The 15,829-nt window shown below is 34.3% G+C and overlaps 1 protein-coding gene across 1 annotated transcript in view; it reads left to right on the forward strand.

Moving 5' to 3' along the window:
• Nucleotides 1-15,829, forward strand: part of LOC148303179 (beta-1-syntrophin-like) — a 72,815-nt gene that overhangs the window by 9 nt on the left and 56,977 nt on the right. Inside the window, exons 1-2 of the mRNA XM_088270401.1 lie at nucleotides 1-867; nucleotides 9,590-9,796. The exon at nucleotides 1-867 is cut by the window's left edge and continues 9 nt beyond it. Of these exons, the coding sequence (XP_088126527.1) occupies nucleotides 375-867; nucleotides 9,590-9,796 (700 nt within the window). The 5' untranslated portion in view covers nucleotides 1-374. The remainder of the gene's footprint in view (nucleotides 868-9,589; nucleotides 9,797-15,829) is intronic.

A 15,829-nucleotide genomic window follows, 5' to 3' on the forward strand; every position in this document is an offset into this window, starting at 1 on the left:
AAGCCGCTCGCGAGCTGTTCGGTCGTCCGGTCTGTCGCTGTCCGTTCGCCATACCCTCTCGGAGGATTTGACAGATGTCAATACGCTGCTTTGTAAAATGTGTCAAGTATTGCGCGAGTTTTAAGTGTAATATGTGTTTTAGGTAAAGAAAATAACATGTCGGAAATGTGGTGCTGATGTTTTTTTTTGTATTTTATAAAATGCCTCAGTTTTAATTGATTATCTTCAAAATGGTGGTGAAACGTGTATTTTTTACTTTAGAGATGAGTGCTAAAGAGAGATAACGTTAATAAGAGCATGTGATCTGGGAGAATCGAGCAACTGTCACTGTATCATCCATTTCCTCTGCTGTCGGAATATCGACGGGCGTAAGGATGGTGGAAAACGGGGCCTCCAGCGGAGGGAGCGAGAGCCCTGGGGGGTCCATCGTGCACTCGGGCCTTCTGGAGACGCTGGTGAGGGGCACATGGTATAGGGTCCACTGCTCTTTGGAGGACGATTACTTGAGTGTATGTCTGGACGACAGCTACGACGCGTCCACAACTCTCAACGGAACCCTGAACAATAATGTGGAGACCCCCAACGGGGACTTCACGGAGGTTCCGGACTCTGTCGCTAACCAGAAGAGGTTAGTCCAAGTCATCAAGTCGGACAACAACGGCCTGGGGATCTCTATCAAAGGGGGTGTGGAAAATAACATGCCCATTTTGATATCCAAGATATTTAAAGGGATGGCTGCCGATCTGACGGAACAGCTGTACGTCGGCGATGCCATACTTTCCGTGAACGGGGAAGATTTGAAGGATGCAACGCACGAAGAAGCCGTCAAGGCTTTGAAACGCGCTGGCAAAGTCGTACAGTTGGAAGGTTTGTTGAAAATATATCTACTTAATCATGTCCACACCATTCAGAATTCGACTGCATCAATGGAATCAGTTAAAAGCTTCCCGTAATTCTAAACTGTAACACCACACGGAAAAATATATATACGAGCTTTAAAAACCCGTCAAGTATTTATCTTTTGCTTTTTAACAAAAACTTTTTGCATTCATTTAACCATAATAATGAAACCTTTCATTAATTCAATCTTAAGTACATACCTAATACATAAAAATAATAAAACACCAGCGTCGCTTTTTCCACTTAATGTAAATTATAGCTAGTGCTTCTATTTATTATATTTTACACTCAGTTCCACCAAGAAGAAATGTCAGTATAAAATTTGAATCGATTAGATTATTATCATTTAATATAGGTTATTATTTTAAAATTTTGTGAATATGCATAAGAATGGGAAAATAGTAATAGCATAATTTTTGGGAAATACTCACATACAAACAAAATCCCAACCCGGAAACCTCGATCCAAAGTCCCCGAAAAAGAGTTGTTTTTTTTAAAAATGAACCTAGAAAATTGTTGATATCAATTTCTTTGAACCAATTGTTAAGAAATAATAAGTTTTAGAAATGTCATTTATTTATTAATACTATAAGAGGACACAATTAGGATACGCTAAAAAATTAGTAAAATCAGTCAGATGCTTCTGTCTTTTAAATAATTAAATTATTTACAACATTTTGAGTGTGTCCAAATACTTGTTCACAAAATCTGGATTATCTCCAATTACAGGAGTTATTTCCATATAATTTTTTGACATCTCATCAAAGATGAAGAAGAATATGGAAGTCTGGATATAAGATAATATAAGAGTTTCTGCTTAGTAAAAAAGCTTCTTTACATCTCACCAATAGATGTCTCTAGTGAAGTTCTAGTGATTCAAGAACAAGGTTTCTAAATTGGTTCATATATATAGAACTTCCAAGAATTTGAGTAGTGTGGTTGTCAATAATGGTTAGAATTGGTGAATGTTACACATGTGTAAAGTGATCACTTAAACTAGCCTATGACGGTCGTCAGCCCCGTAAATGCCCAGACTTCCATATTCTTCTTCATCTTTGATGAGATGTCAAAAAATTAAATTAAATTATTACTATTTTTTTAAAATCTGGTCTTTATTAAAATCTCAAAATACCAGCCACTGAATAAATTCGCCATAAAACATCTTATAAGCACTCGTCAGAAATATTGTGACTTTTTTGTTGCAATATTTGAGATCTTTCCAATGTTTATTGTTGCCGTTTATAGATTCAACATGGCTTACTCTCTTATTTTTTTTCGATCGACTGAATACAATATGTTTATTAAATGTAATTATGTGCTTACATATAAGATGCGGTGTTAATATTTTATTATTGTTACTAAAAAAAAATGTCAAAAGGTAAGAATGAACGCAGAATGATATGGCGGCAGCCCAGCGTTTATATGAGAAATAGTATTGGCACGCGAAGTTTTCAAATAAACTAAATATTCGAATTGATTCGAATGCTCATAGATTAGTTCTGAAATGGGACAATCTACGTGTACCTACGAGTATATCGTCCTCATACAGGACCAAGTGCATTTTTTTTCAAAAACGTGATTATTGACTATTTGACATCTAACTTGCTTAATAGAGACGTGGAAAAAATCCCAAAGCGATTTTAAACTTGAAAGTATAATATATTGACTTGTTCAAAATTACTAACTGCATTGATGACAAAAGTGTAAAAACGGTTAGATGGGCCATCTGTTAGGAGGGCCTCCTGAACATTTTACGTTTTGTTAGTTGGTCACTTTCTTCTGTATCTACGACTACGCCATATTGATTATGAGTTCTGTAGGTCTCATCCACAAGGAGAAAGATGGTGTCAAAAGGTAACTCAATTTACCGAAAGTGTGCAAAAACGCTATTTATGAAATAAGTAATTAATAATAAATAATAGCATTTCGAGATATCTCCCTTATTCATGTGTATCTATTGAAAACATATCGCTCACTCCTTTCAACAACGTCACATATAAAGTTTAAGAATATAATAAAATGCATTATATATATATATCAAGCCACTCATTGAATTTTTTACTGTGCAACAGATCTTTTTAGGTTTTTTCTCCATTTGAAAAATATTTAGTTTATTTAAAAAAATACTTAAACAATACCTTTTCTTCAAAATGCAAAAACAACACTTTCTGCCCTGAAGCGGGTAAATATTAAGTTGAAAATATGCCGCTTTTGCTGGGATATAGTACATTTTCTGGGCATTCCGAAAACATGCACAACTGAAAATTGTCGATTTTTGATATATGACGTTGTTGAAAGAAGTTAGCGGAATATCTTTCCACAAAGTATTTTTTCAGTTCATTAATTTTGGATCCCTGACTCGGTTATATTTTATTTATATCAGGCAGCTGGTTAATTTTGTTTTTTTTTTTTTTGATAATCGCAGTAAGACGACGATACCGTGGTTAAGAGTTAACATATTGTATTAACGTGAGCAGTTTAAAATATATATATATATATATATATATATATATATATATATATATATATATATATATATATATATATATATATATATATATATATATATATATATATATTTCCGGAGAAAAACATGGCACGATCAGGTATGCCAAATACTTGAAAGTGGTCAGGTTAGGAGTCGTAACAATCGGCGGGTATGTATGAGGAGAAGCATGAACGTGGAAGAGGCGAAGAATGTTTGCAAGGACAGAGTGGTGTGGCGCTCTATTCTATCTGCCTACCCCTGCGGGGAAGCGGCGTGATGGTTAGTTAGTTAGTTAGTTTATATATATTTCCACTAAGCCTCAAACTGGCATATACGACTTAAATGTGTTGGCATGCAGATGTGACGGCTGTGAGCAGATGTCACACATTCTAAATTAATACATCCTCTTTTAAGTGTAAGATTGTTTTCGTTCAATTCATATTACATATTACAAGTAGCCTTAGAGTGGGTCGAAAAGAAGTACAGATAGATTGAGTCATATATCTTCATCACTGTCCTTTCGTTGTTTTAATCAACGAATTTTAATGTTTATATTAAATGTTCAAATCAAACACTGATATTTTGAGTCTACTACATTGTAATTTATTGTTAAAAAACACATTTTTTTGTGACAATTGTTTCGTCTAGTTATCATTTTAAAGCGAATGTCGTTTGAAAATGCCAAACTAGGCGATTTGTCACAAAATTTATTTTTGATGTGTTTTTTAACAATAAAATACAACTTAGTAGACTCGAAAATCAGGGTTTGATTTTAACATTTATTATATAAATTAAAATGAAGTTCTACAAATTAAACGCCAAATCTACAATAAATAATTTTTAATGTTTCGTTTACGTCAAATTGAAAAGACAATATCGGTATTATTTAATATGCTGATCTGTAAACATAATTTTTATAACGATAAATTACCAAAATATTTTAAGGATAAAATAGTTTTAAACAAAAATTGTCATACTAGAAATAAGGATAAAATAAGGCCGCCATTGTTGAAAAAATCGAGTCGCTAAATCGTTTAATATATCGTAGTCATACAGGAGAAAGTGACCAAGTGCATTTTTTACAAAAGCGTGATCATTGACAATTTGATATCTTACTAGTTTAATATTGCCCTGAAAAAAATCCCAAAGGATTTAAAACTTGGAAGTATAATATATTGACTTGTTAAAAATGACTTGATGTTTATTTTGCATTGAATTAAATTAAATTAAATGCATTGATGTTTATTTTCTTGCTAAGCAAAAGTGACTTAAATGGCCCTCCTGAACATTTTACGTTTTGTTAGTTGGTCACTTTCTCCTGTACGACTACGATATAAGGGTTTAAAATGTATGATGTAAATTTTAATATACAATTCTTCGGTGGACTCGTCGCGACGTTTAGGAAGAAAACTTTATGGTACAGTCAATATGATATACTGTCTCAAAATATAATTTACAGTGGGTGAATAAGTGAATATCCCAAGGAATATATCGTGGAATGCTGAGAATATTGAAAATTCTATCTCGCAGTTTAGAATAAATTGGCTTTTATCTCTCCTCTCGTCGGCCGAGTTTATAATTGATGATTCGAACGAGAATATTAGAGACCCGGTAGGTGATTGAAACCGACGGAATATACTTACGGGAGATTTATGCAAGTCACGTGAAAAGTGCTAGCTGTGAAACTGGATAAAGAAACTCCTCTTCCTCCGTCTTGCGGGCAGTGGCGTGCTTTTCATATAGGCACGTGATCAGTGCCTACCCTAGTGAAAAGTGCTAGCTGTGAAACTGTATAAAGAAACTCCTCTTCCTCCGTCTTGCGGGCAGTGGCGTGCTTTTTATATAGGCACGCAATCAGTGCCTACCCTAGTGAAAAGTGCTAGCTGTGAAACTGTATAAAGAAACTCCTCTTCCTCCGTCTTGCGGGCAGTGGTGTGCTTTTCGTATAGGCACGCAATCAGTGCCTACCCTATTGAAAAGTTCTAGCTGTGAAATTGGATAAGGAAACTCCTCTTCCTCCGCCTTGCGAGCAGTGGAGTGCTTTTCATATAGACACATAAGCAGTGCCTACCATAATTGAACGGAAAAATGTGGAAAACTGTGAAATTAATAATTTAAATTTTAAATTATTAAAAAAGGTATAAGTTTTCTCAGTTATTTCTACGCGAAAAAACATGCATTATTAGAGTTATGACAGATAAGTTAATTTAAAAAAAATAATAAATCGCTGTTTTTCCTTCTACCTGATTAAAAACTCTGTGCACGCCACTGTTTGCGAGTAAGTATTAGGGAATTATATCCGACTCGTGCGATTCTCACTTTAGAACTTGCGTAACTGTAACAATTTAAGTGGATTATTAATCATACTACTGGCGCTGGGTGATATCGTGCTCTACATTCTTCTCTCATTATATGTTTGTATAATTCATTAAGCTCAATATAGCTATGTTATATTTAACAAAGCGCCAAAAAGGCATTTACTTCTCGCATCACATGTGTAACATAAATTTATTGAGACCGTTTTATGTAAAAAGAAAACAAACATGTCGAAATGTCGGTAGGTACGTAATTTATCTTCAAATATTTTTTTTTAATTTTTTAAATTTTATTTTTCATTTTTATTATTTTTTATTTATTGATTGACATTCGTTTGATAATGCCCTAACAAGGCGAAACAATTGTAACAATATGAATTTTTTATGTGTTTTTAGTAAAATTCAACCAAATTTTATACTCAAAAAATCTGTGTTTGATTTAAAATTAATACATATCTTCATCAATGCATTTTCAAACACGAGTGTCGTTTATACGAAACAGCTTGTCAGTTATTATTTTCATCGTCATATTTTGTTCCTATTTGACGTAGTTTGCGTTGGGCAGTCAATTTTATTAATATAAAAAAGCTTGATATTCACTATAATAAAATATACGTCACTGTAAGATTGCAGAATCGGTCATAAACCCCAGAATCCTGAGATTTTTTTCCATAATTATTATATTTCTTGTTACTAAAATAGTGTATAGCACAAAACTTGAAGGCAATTCACAAATATTTAAAAAATACACACTTATTTGAAACTAATTTAACAAAAATAATGTCGTATATTGAGACAGTGACAGACAATATAAAAAGAATGAAAAAAAATAAATAATAAATTAAAGTATTAATATATTAATAATTTGTAAAAAAATGTATTTAAAACCTGAAGTAAAAATGGACGAAAAGTAAAAATATACCGATCCCAAGCATGCTCCAATTGGTTTTTGACTTCAATTCCACGACTCCCGTTTACAGCCTACTTCTTAAAAGAGTTAAAAAGTTTAAAAGGAAACGTACAGCAGATTTTATATGAATCTGGCGATCAATCACGCCGTTAAAGAGCGTTAAATTATCCAGTCGTATTTGCGTTTGAAGTTAACTTTATAATTTCGTTCAGTTCGCGAGGTGGAATGATTAGACGTTACGGGCACTTCCCATGATAGTGACGGAGCTAGAATCTCGTTAATCGCTGGTGCCGGTCACACGTCCCGATACTTATTCCAATTACCCGACCATTCGCTGCGACTTGGTCCTTTGACCCGCCGTAATTAGCGTCGCCAGTGTATTGGTAACCCCCGTGGTGTGTGTACTGGCCTGCACGGCGAGTACGTAGCCTTCGGGGTTCCAATTAAACGGAATCGACTGAATCTTCCCCCGCCCTCGGCCCGGTGCACTTCTCGATGAAACGCCTAAACGCTTTGTGCTCTGGAGCGCGGGTCGGGAAATCTGCTTTTAATTTGCGTTTCGCAATTTTCTTCGGGCGGGCTTTTTGTTTTCTTTATGACAATGCCTTCAATATTTTGACGAATTTTTTCCGTCAAAGGAAATTCTCGGTTTTCAGTCTGAATATCATTATAGAAACATTTTCGTTTCTTTAATAATGAAGTTAAAAGCGTGATTTTTTATATTTGAACATCCGTTTGCGGTTTTGAAATTAAACTGTGTACTTGTAAGGAATTTGTTGTGGGTATGTTGCTGACAGTGGCGAGAATAACATCCCCCGACCATGTAAATACCCACATCGCTCACTCCTTTCAAGAACGTCATAAATAGAATAAAAAGATTTTTCGGGAGAACGTTTTTAAAGTTTAAAAATAGAATACAATGTATTAAAAATAAATATCAAGCCACTTATTGAAATTTTTATTTTCTCCATTTGAAAAAGATTTAGTATATTTAAAAAATACAATTAAATAATACTTCTTCTTCAAAATGCAAAAAACAACACTTACTGCCCTGTAGCGGGTAAATATTAAGTTAAAAATATGCCTCTTTTGCTGGGATATAGTACGTTTTCTGGGCATTCCGAAAACATGGACAACTGAAAATTGTCGATTTTTGATTTATGACGTTCTTGAAAGAAGTGAGCGACATATCTGGCAAGCGGTCATTCTGGATTAGTCACATAGAGCTTCTATTAACTTATATATAAAATAAACCAATGTCAAAGAACTAGCAATCTTTTCTTGATATTCTTTCACCATCTGAACCCACAAAAATATTCCAGACAGTAATCATAAATTTTTTCGTTAAAATTACCTGTTTTAAATGTTTATAACTGCTATTTTATTCATCGTTTCGGCATTAACTTTGTGGTAAGACATGTTACAATGATTAAGAAAACACTTGTTTTTATACCACTTGAGTTTTATTAAAGACTATTGGTTTCGAAAGCCAAACTTCTATCGTCAGGTCTGAATAATAATTTAAAAAAAATCGTTCTATAAATAAGGAGAGGGGTAAGTTAGGGGGAGGGGGTTAGTCAAGGGGCTGAGTTTGAAAACAAAGGAAAAATGGAAAGCAAAGGTGAATAGTTTTGAAACAATATATTATTTAATAAATTATTATTATATATTTTTTTTTGGATTTCTAAATTTTCTAAATAATTCATAATTTTGTTTTTATAACTGCCTGCAAGTCATACCTTCATATTTTATTTTTAATTATACTCCCAAGATTTTTTTTAGAAAAAAATATATAGCAAAGGAATACTTAGGATTCTTCTTTATTTTGAGATATTCGTTCTAGGTCGGAATTTCGGATCTGATGAAAAAGAAAGAATGCAAGCGAGTTCAATAGTGCGGAAGTGCGCCCATTAAGGAGATGGCGCGAATGTCGTTATTTGACCCCCGTGAAAATGTGGATATCGGAAAATACATAAGAAATATATAAAGAGGGAGCATAAAAGGGAATTCAATATAAGATAAAATTAATAGGAGTATCTACTCGGTGATGGAATATTTTTATTTTTGGACGAAATGCTGCATATACTGTATGCAGTGGCGTGCACAGAGAATTAATTAGGGTAGACAGTAGAGGTAGTTAGTAAGGTAAGATGGTGCTGCGTAGTAAGGTAGGGTAGGTACTGGTTGCGTTTTTAGATGTCACGCGGGTATGTTAGGATAGGCACTGCTTTTATGCCTATATGGAAGGCACGCCCCTGAATGTATATGTATGAGTCGAGCAAGGAATAAAGTTTTCTCAATTTCTCGCAACTTTGTCTTTTTGCGATAAAATACTGGTTGTTTAAAATATATCCAACGTCAATTAAAATTAAGTAAGTTGGCATAATTTATTAGTATTAGTGCGTAATAAAGTTATTTTGATCAAAAATCTCAGAAACAGGCTACTGTTTCCTTCTTTGATGAAAATTACTTGCAATATAATCTCTTTCTTTTGTTTTTGATGTTTCTTTTGAAATAAACAAACTTCGTACCGATTTCTCTAGAATTACGTTTGGAACTAACTTAACTTGTTATTTTAATATACTAAATAACAAGTAAATTGAGGTTAAAGTTTATTTCTGGCACTTGTAACTGATCGCGCACTAGAAAATCAAAACTACGTTTTTCACTAATTCATTCATTTTGATTTTTGGCTTTAAAATGTGGATTTGAAAAAGAAGACACATAACAGAGAATGATTATTCGAGGAGCGATCCATCGAAATATCATTGTATTAAAAAAAATCGTAATACGGTCATCTCTTAGTAATGTATCAAGGGAAAAAAACTTAATGCCTTGAGTTAGAGGAAGTGGCTGAGAATAGTTTCGATATTCCCGATCTTTTGTAGGAACGTATCCCCTCCGAATGCAGAGGTATGATTATCTTTTTGTCCGTTGTTTATGTTGATCAGTTTTTTGTTTGTTTGTTGTTTGCAGTTAAGTACCTTCGGGAAGTGACTCCTTATTTCCGTGCGGCCAGCATCATCAGCGAAGTCGGCTGGGAGTTGCAGCGCGGCTTCCTGACGGCGGCGCCTCCACCGCCACCCGCCGCGACCGCAGCGCGAGCGGCTCGCCGCCCGGACGCGCGCCACGTGCCGCTCCTGCTGGCCTACGTGGCACGGGGACTGCGCCACCCCGACTCTGGTGAGTACGGGTTAATACTAATTTGGATCGCCATTTTCGTAAAATACTACCTCAAAGGCGCTTATAAAGACTTGGATAATATTAGGATGATGATAGTAATGATAGACAAAAAAAGTAATAATAAAACAAAACGTCGTTAGTCGGTCTCGGGGCGTCAAGTGGGTTTGAGTCTGAAGCGGGGAAAAGATAAGGCGACAAATTGTTACGCCTTCCTCTCGATCTTTTTGGGCTGGAGAATGTCCAAGATGTTGGGCAGGACGCTTCTCTGAGCGATGGTCACTCCAGAGAGCAGTTTGTAGAGCTCCTCGTCATTTTGGATGGCCAACTTCCAACTTCCAAACTAGCACAGTTTAAACGGACCTCGTTTTTGGGTTCCAACTAGTAGAGTGTGAAATTCCCTGCCTTTATGCGTACGAGCCATGGTATATCGCGCGATGAGCGCTGTCTGTGCCGCAGCTAGGGATAAACCGTACGATCGCGGGTAAGGTACATACACCTTGCATAAGTGGCTCATTCCTTTCAACAACTTCATATATCAAAAATCGTCAATTTTCAGTTGTGCGTGTTTTCGGAATGTCCAGAAAATGTACTAAATCCCAGCAAAAGCGGCATATTTTTAACTTAATATTTACCCGCTACAGGGCAGAAAGTGTTGTTTTCGCATTTTGAAGAAAATGTATTGTTTAATTATTTTTTTTAAATATGCTAAATATTTTTCAAATGGAAAAAAAAACATTCAGGTTTTACTTAAAAATATCTGTTGCACTGTAAAATGTTCAGTAAGTGGCTTGATATTTATTTGTAATACAGTTTATTATATTTTTAAACTTATACGATCTCCTGAAAAATCAAGTTTTTTGATATATGACGTTGTTGAAAGGAGTGAGCGAAGTGAGGATGCCACTTTTGGCTAAGCGCGCTTTCCTGTAGCAAACGATTAATACCACTTGCGTGGTAAAGCGAGTAACTCTACAGGCAGTAGTTGGTTTCAAAGATACGCGCCTCTGCTCGCGTGGGTGCGTGTGTACGTAAGTGCGTACCGTAAATTGGCTAATTTTTTTTCCATAACTTATTGGAAAAAAACGCAAAACCGGTAGCAAACTTTTGTTATATTGTGTATTGTAGGAATACTGGATACAACATTTTGAGTGTTTCCAAATACTTTTTCACAAAATCCGGATTATCTCGAATTACAGGAACTCACTAATGGATTGTCTCTGGTGAAGTTTTAGTGATTCAAGAATAATGTTTCAAAATTGGTTCATATATATAGAACTTCCAAGAATTTGAGTACTGTGGTTGTCAATAATGGGAATAATTGGTGAATGTTACACGTGTGTAAAGTAATTACTTAACTTAATTACTTATGACGGTCGTCAGCCCCGTAAATGCCCAGACTTCCATATTCTTCTTCATCTTTGATGATATGTCAAATATAATATGGAATACTGGATAAGTTTGAGAGATTATACAAAACAAATACATACAATATAAACGTATTGAGAAAACTTTTATTTTATGTGTGATCTCAGTGCTTTGCGTGTTTTTTGTTTCCCAATTGACGAATATCCCGGAAATTCGTTCATATCCTCGAAAACGGTGTTATTGTATACGGCTCTTGAAACGTTTATTTTCAATTTAGAAAATACTGCATATTGTCATATGGAATAAACTGCTCCGAATGAAGGGAGGACTTTTTATCGGTATAAATTTGAGGGAATTAAAGATACTTTACTTTCGTATGTTGTGACTTTATTATTTACCTTAAATTTGATTGGTGGATTTCTTGAAATACAGAGACTGGAAAGAAGAATATTTTTTCCTTGTAATTTCGCAATATTATGCTCGAATGAATATTTTAGGGAGAGTTCCGTTTACTTTTATTCTTCATAATAATATTATTTGAAAAACTCAATTGACTTGAGTGCGAGTGAAAAATACACACTTCTTCTCTAGTAGCTTTATTCTCTTACACTTTTAGAACAGTATTCGGATTTCAATGTTCTTAGTGACAGGTAAGCGGTTTATTCGACTTTGAGTTAGGTTTGTGTTAGATCACTTGCAGTAGTCTACAATTCTTTTCGCTTTATTAAAAAAATTCGCCACTATAAACTATTTGTCTCTCGGAATTTCCTGGATATATGAATCATTTAATTATTATATTAGTGATATAAAATGTTTTCATACAGGTTTTTGAAAAATGATATTTATTACATTGAGTAAAGGAAATATTGCAGCAGAAATATTTTTTTTTTATGTTTATTTCTGATAAGTGTTTTTCCAAATTTTATTGTATTTTGTATACATAAAGTATACAGAACGCGTTCGGTCACGCTGAAGGCTAGACGTTGTTCCGCGTTAAATATTTTTTCTAGAATATATATTGGAATGACTTTTTTTAATTGCTTCGTTTTAACTCCTTACTTTTCAATAAACCTTTTCTTTTTAAAACCATCTTCTTATATCTTTCGAAAAAAAATTATTATGTTTTAAGCAAAAAAAAATATTTTGTCAATGTTTTCTTGGTTTAAAGAAAAATTATTTGAGATTTATCATATATTGGGCCTTAACTGAATTTTCTGATTGAATATTTAGCGTAAAGAATTGCGTCAGTTCTATATATGTATTATTTTTCTCAAATATGGTTATAAATATGTAATATACATCTGAAAAAGTATCCTTATTGTACTTTTACACAGTTTAATTTATTTAAAATAATTAGTAGAAATATATACGTATGCATCGCAATCACCATTACGCCTCTGGTACATTCATGTCCTAATTACTTGTGGGCCTGAAAGGGGTTAAATCACATATTGTATTCATTATTGTTGCACGATGAAACACTCGTTGAAAATCTTCCTATTCCTCGGGAGTCCATTCGACAACCCTTCTCGCTTTCCGCGGAGTCCGATTAGTTCGATTTAAATGACCGCGTCAATAAGTGACTCAGTGGCTCGTAACCTGTGGCCCGTGCACCAATATTTATACACGCAATAATTGTGTACGAGTATTGGTGCGCGTGCCACATGTTACAAGCCGCTGGGTCCAGGCTTTGCCGGTCCAGGCTTTTGTGTTAGGCCGCAGCCTGACCGCCCTGTGGCGTGAAATCCTCCGGGAGGATCTGAAATCCTCTCTGTGTCAATTATTTTCGGATTTGATTCGGTTCTCCCCCCTTCCCGATCGCTTCCCGAGCCCGCCCGTAATGGGAGCGCGGTCTGTCGCAACATTGATGGCCTTTTATTGAATTGACAGTCATTAATGGATTTTCAGAATTATTTCTGTTATATCAATCCTTTCTTGCGAAGTGTTTCATTTTCGAAAAATTGCGCTGCTGAAATCCGAAATATTTTTACCTACATATTTTACGCTGCTCATTTACGTCGATATTCTTCTTCCCGCTTGTCGATTTTCGATTATACTATAAGTAACAAAATAGACGACTATTAATTTTTTCAAACGTCTTTTTATTTGTTCCTAAAATTGTCAATCGATTTTTGGTTTTATGAAAATAGATTTGTATTCGTTAGCAAGTATTTTCATCGTTTCATTAATAATTTTTATCGTTTATTCTATAAAATGAAAATAAAAAGTGTACTTAAAATGTAACTTTGTTTTAAAATCACTATGAATCATATTTTAAAACAAAGTTACATTTTTATTATAAAATGGAAAATCACAAAGTTAGTGCTTCAAATATAAATTATATGAAAATAAAAAAGGTTCCCGTTCCTCGCTAAATTGACGCCACTTTTAATAATAATCACATTAAGGGGGTAATCGCAAACATACAATTCAGTAAGCAGCCGGCTGCGTGAGGGACTCCACGCACATTTTTTTTAAGGATATTTTTTGGAATTTGATTTTTATAACAATTAAAAAAAAATTAATATATTTTCTCTTACCTATCAATCACTCTTTCCTTTTCAAAACCATATATTTATATCAAAGAAAAACTCATTTTTAAGTATAAAAACGGTATTTTTAGAAATGAATTTAATTACGTGAAATTTTACCTGGGTTCAATGAAAATTAAGTTGCGCGTCATCGAATTTCCCGCCTTAAGGCCTAGTATTCGTTAAGTTGCAACTAAATAATCTCTAAATCCAGATAACATTTAACGTAATTGATTTTTTTGTTAAAACACCGTTTTTGCATTGAAAAAATAAGCTTTTCTTAGAAATAATTATGTGGTTTTGAAAAGAAAAGAGTTATTGAAAGGTAAAGAGGTAAAAAAAAAATAAAAAAAATATTTTTTCTAAAAATATTCTACAAAACACAAAAATATTCAATATACATTATTTAAAAAAATCGGGCGTGAACAGAGATGTGACCTCTCCGGTGGTCTCCGGTGGAATGAATTCTGTGTTTGCGAAAATCCCCTTAATCTCCATGTCGGTCGCGGACTGAGTAATAGCGAACCCATATGTGCATTATCCCGGGTATTTATTCCGTATCTTGCGGACATTAGTTCAATGTAGCGAACGCGAAGAAGGGCTCCGATAGATGTCCCCGGATAGATGGTGCCCCGATAGGGCTCCACCCCCGAACCCGCCGGATCCGCCCCTGGACTGTATTAAGGCCCAGCAATCGTTAAGTCGCATTCATTCCACCGGAGACCACCGGAGAGGTCACTTGTCTGCTCACTCCCGATTTTTTTTAATAATGTGTAAGTATTAGATATTTTTAGTTTGTAGAATATATAAATAAAATGAAATAATTAATATTTTTTTAAACTCCTTCCTTTTAATAACTCTTTTCTCTTCAAAATCATGTAATTGTTTCGAAGAAAAACTAATTTTTTTCATTACGAAAACGGTGTATCAAGATAAAAATCGATTTCGTAAAATGTTAATTTATTTATAGCTTTGGCGTTTAATTCGTACAACTCCATTTTAATTTATGTATTACATGTTAAATTAATCACTGATTTTTTGAGTCTACTTAGCTGTATTTTATTGTGAAAAATACTGATTATAATATATTTTGTGACAATTGTTTCGAGATTCGTTTGAAAATGCAGTAACTAGGCGAGGCAATTGTCCCAAATTGATTTTTATGTTTTTTTTTACAATAAAATACAACTTAGTAGATTAAAAAAATCAGTGTTAGATTTAACATTTCATACATAAACATAACGTAGAATGTGACCTGGATTTAGAAAATATTAAGTTGCGACTTATCGAATGCTGGGCCTTAATTTACACAGTTGTTCGCAGAATTGCCGGCGCTGTCCCTGCAATAGCAGTGCGTTCTTGTTCGGATTGAGGAGGCCTAAGATAAATGGGCGCTTCTAGGCTCGTGATATTTTCTTTTCTCCCTGTAATCGGCGAGAATTCCGAGCCAGAATTGGCGATAGGATTCTCCCTTTATACATTAAATGGAAGCGCTATGTCAAAGGGTTTTGGGGGTTTTGTGTCTGGCGATTGGAGGAGCGTGTCTCCGGTTAGTACGATTCGCAAAGTACCTACACGTACGAATATCTGCGAGGCTTGAAATGACCTCCGATTAATGGGAATTATTCAAAATACACATTTGTCCCCGACTTCTGCCGGTAAACATATAGTATTTGACATAAGTATATTATTATATTATATCCTGACATATTATTTCCCCGCCTCTGTAGTGTAATTGGTCAGCACGGTTCGGCTACCGTTCTGGAGGTCCCGGGCTCGATTCCCAGGCGGGGGTCAAATGAATTTAAGTGATTTTTTCACTGTAATTTTTATTCAACATTACCCTGGACTGGTACCTGAAGCGGAGGCTGATCACCTTCCCTTCGTGCGTTAACGATCAAAATAACACTACATATATATATATATATATATATATATATATATATATACATATATATATATATATATATATATATATATATATATATATATATATATATATATATATATATATATATATATATATATATATGTTGCAGTGCCCTATGCACCATTGGGGTGCATAGGATACTGCAGCAGATAAGGGTATGAAGAACAAGTTATCTAGAATTCATCGATGTAATGGAACATTTTCTGT

Source organism: Brachycentrus maculatus, unplaced genomic scaffold (genome assembly GCF_059751285.1).
Source record: "Brachycentrus maculatus isolate JH-2025_06_01 unplaced genomic scaffold, ASM5975128v1 h1tg000382l, whole genome shotgun sequence".
Taxonomy (NCBI): Eukaryota; Metazoa; Arthropoda; class Insecta; order Trichoptera; family Brachycentridae; genus Brachycentrus; species Brachycentrus maculatus.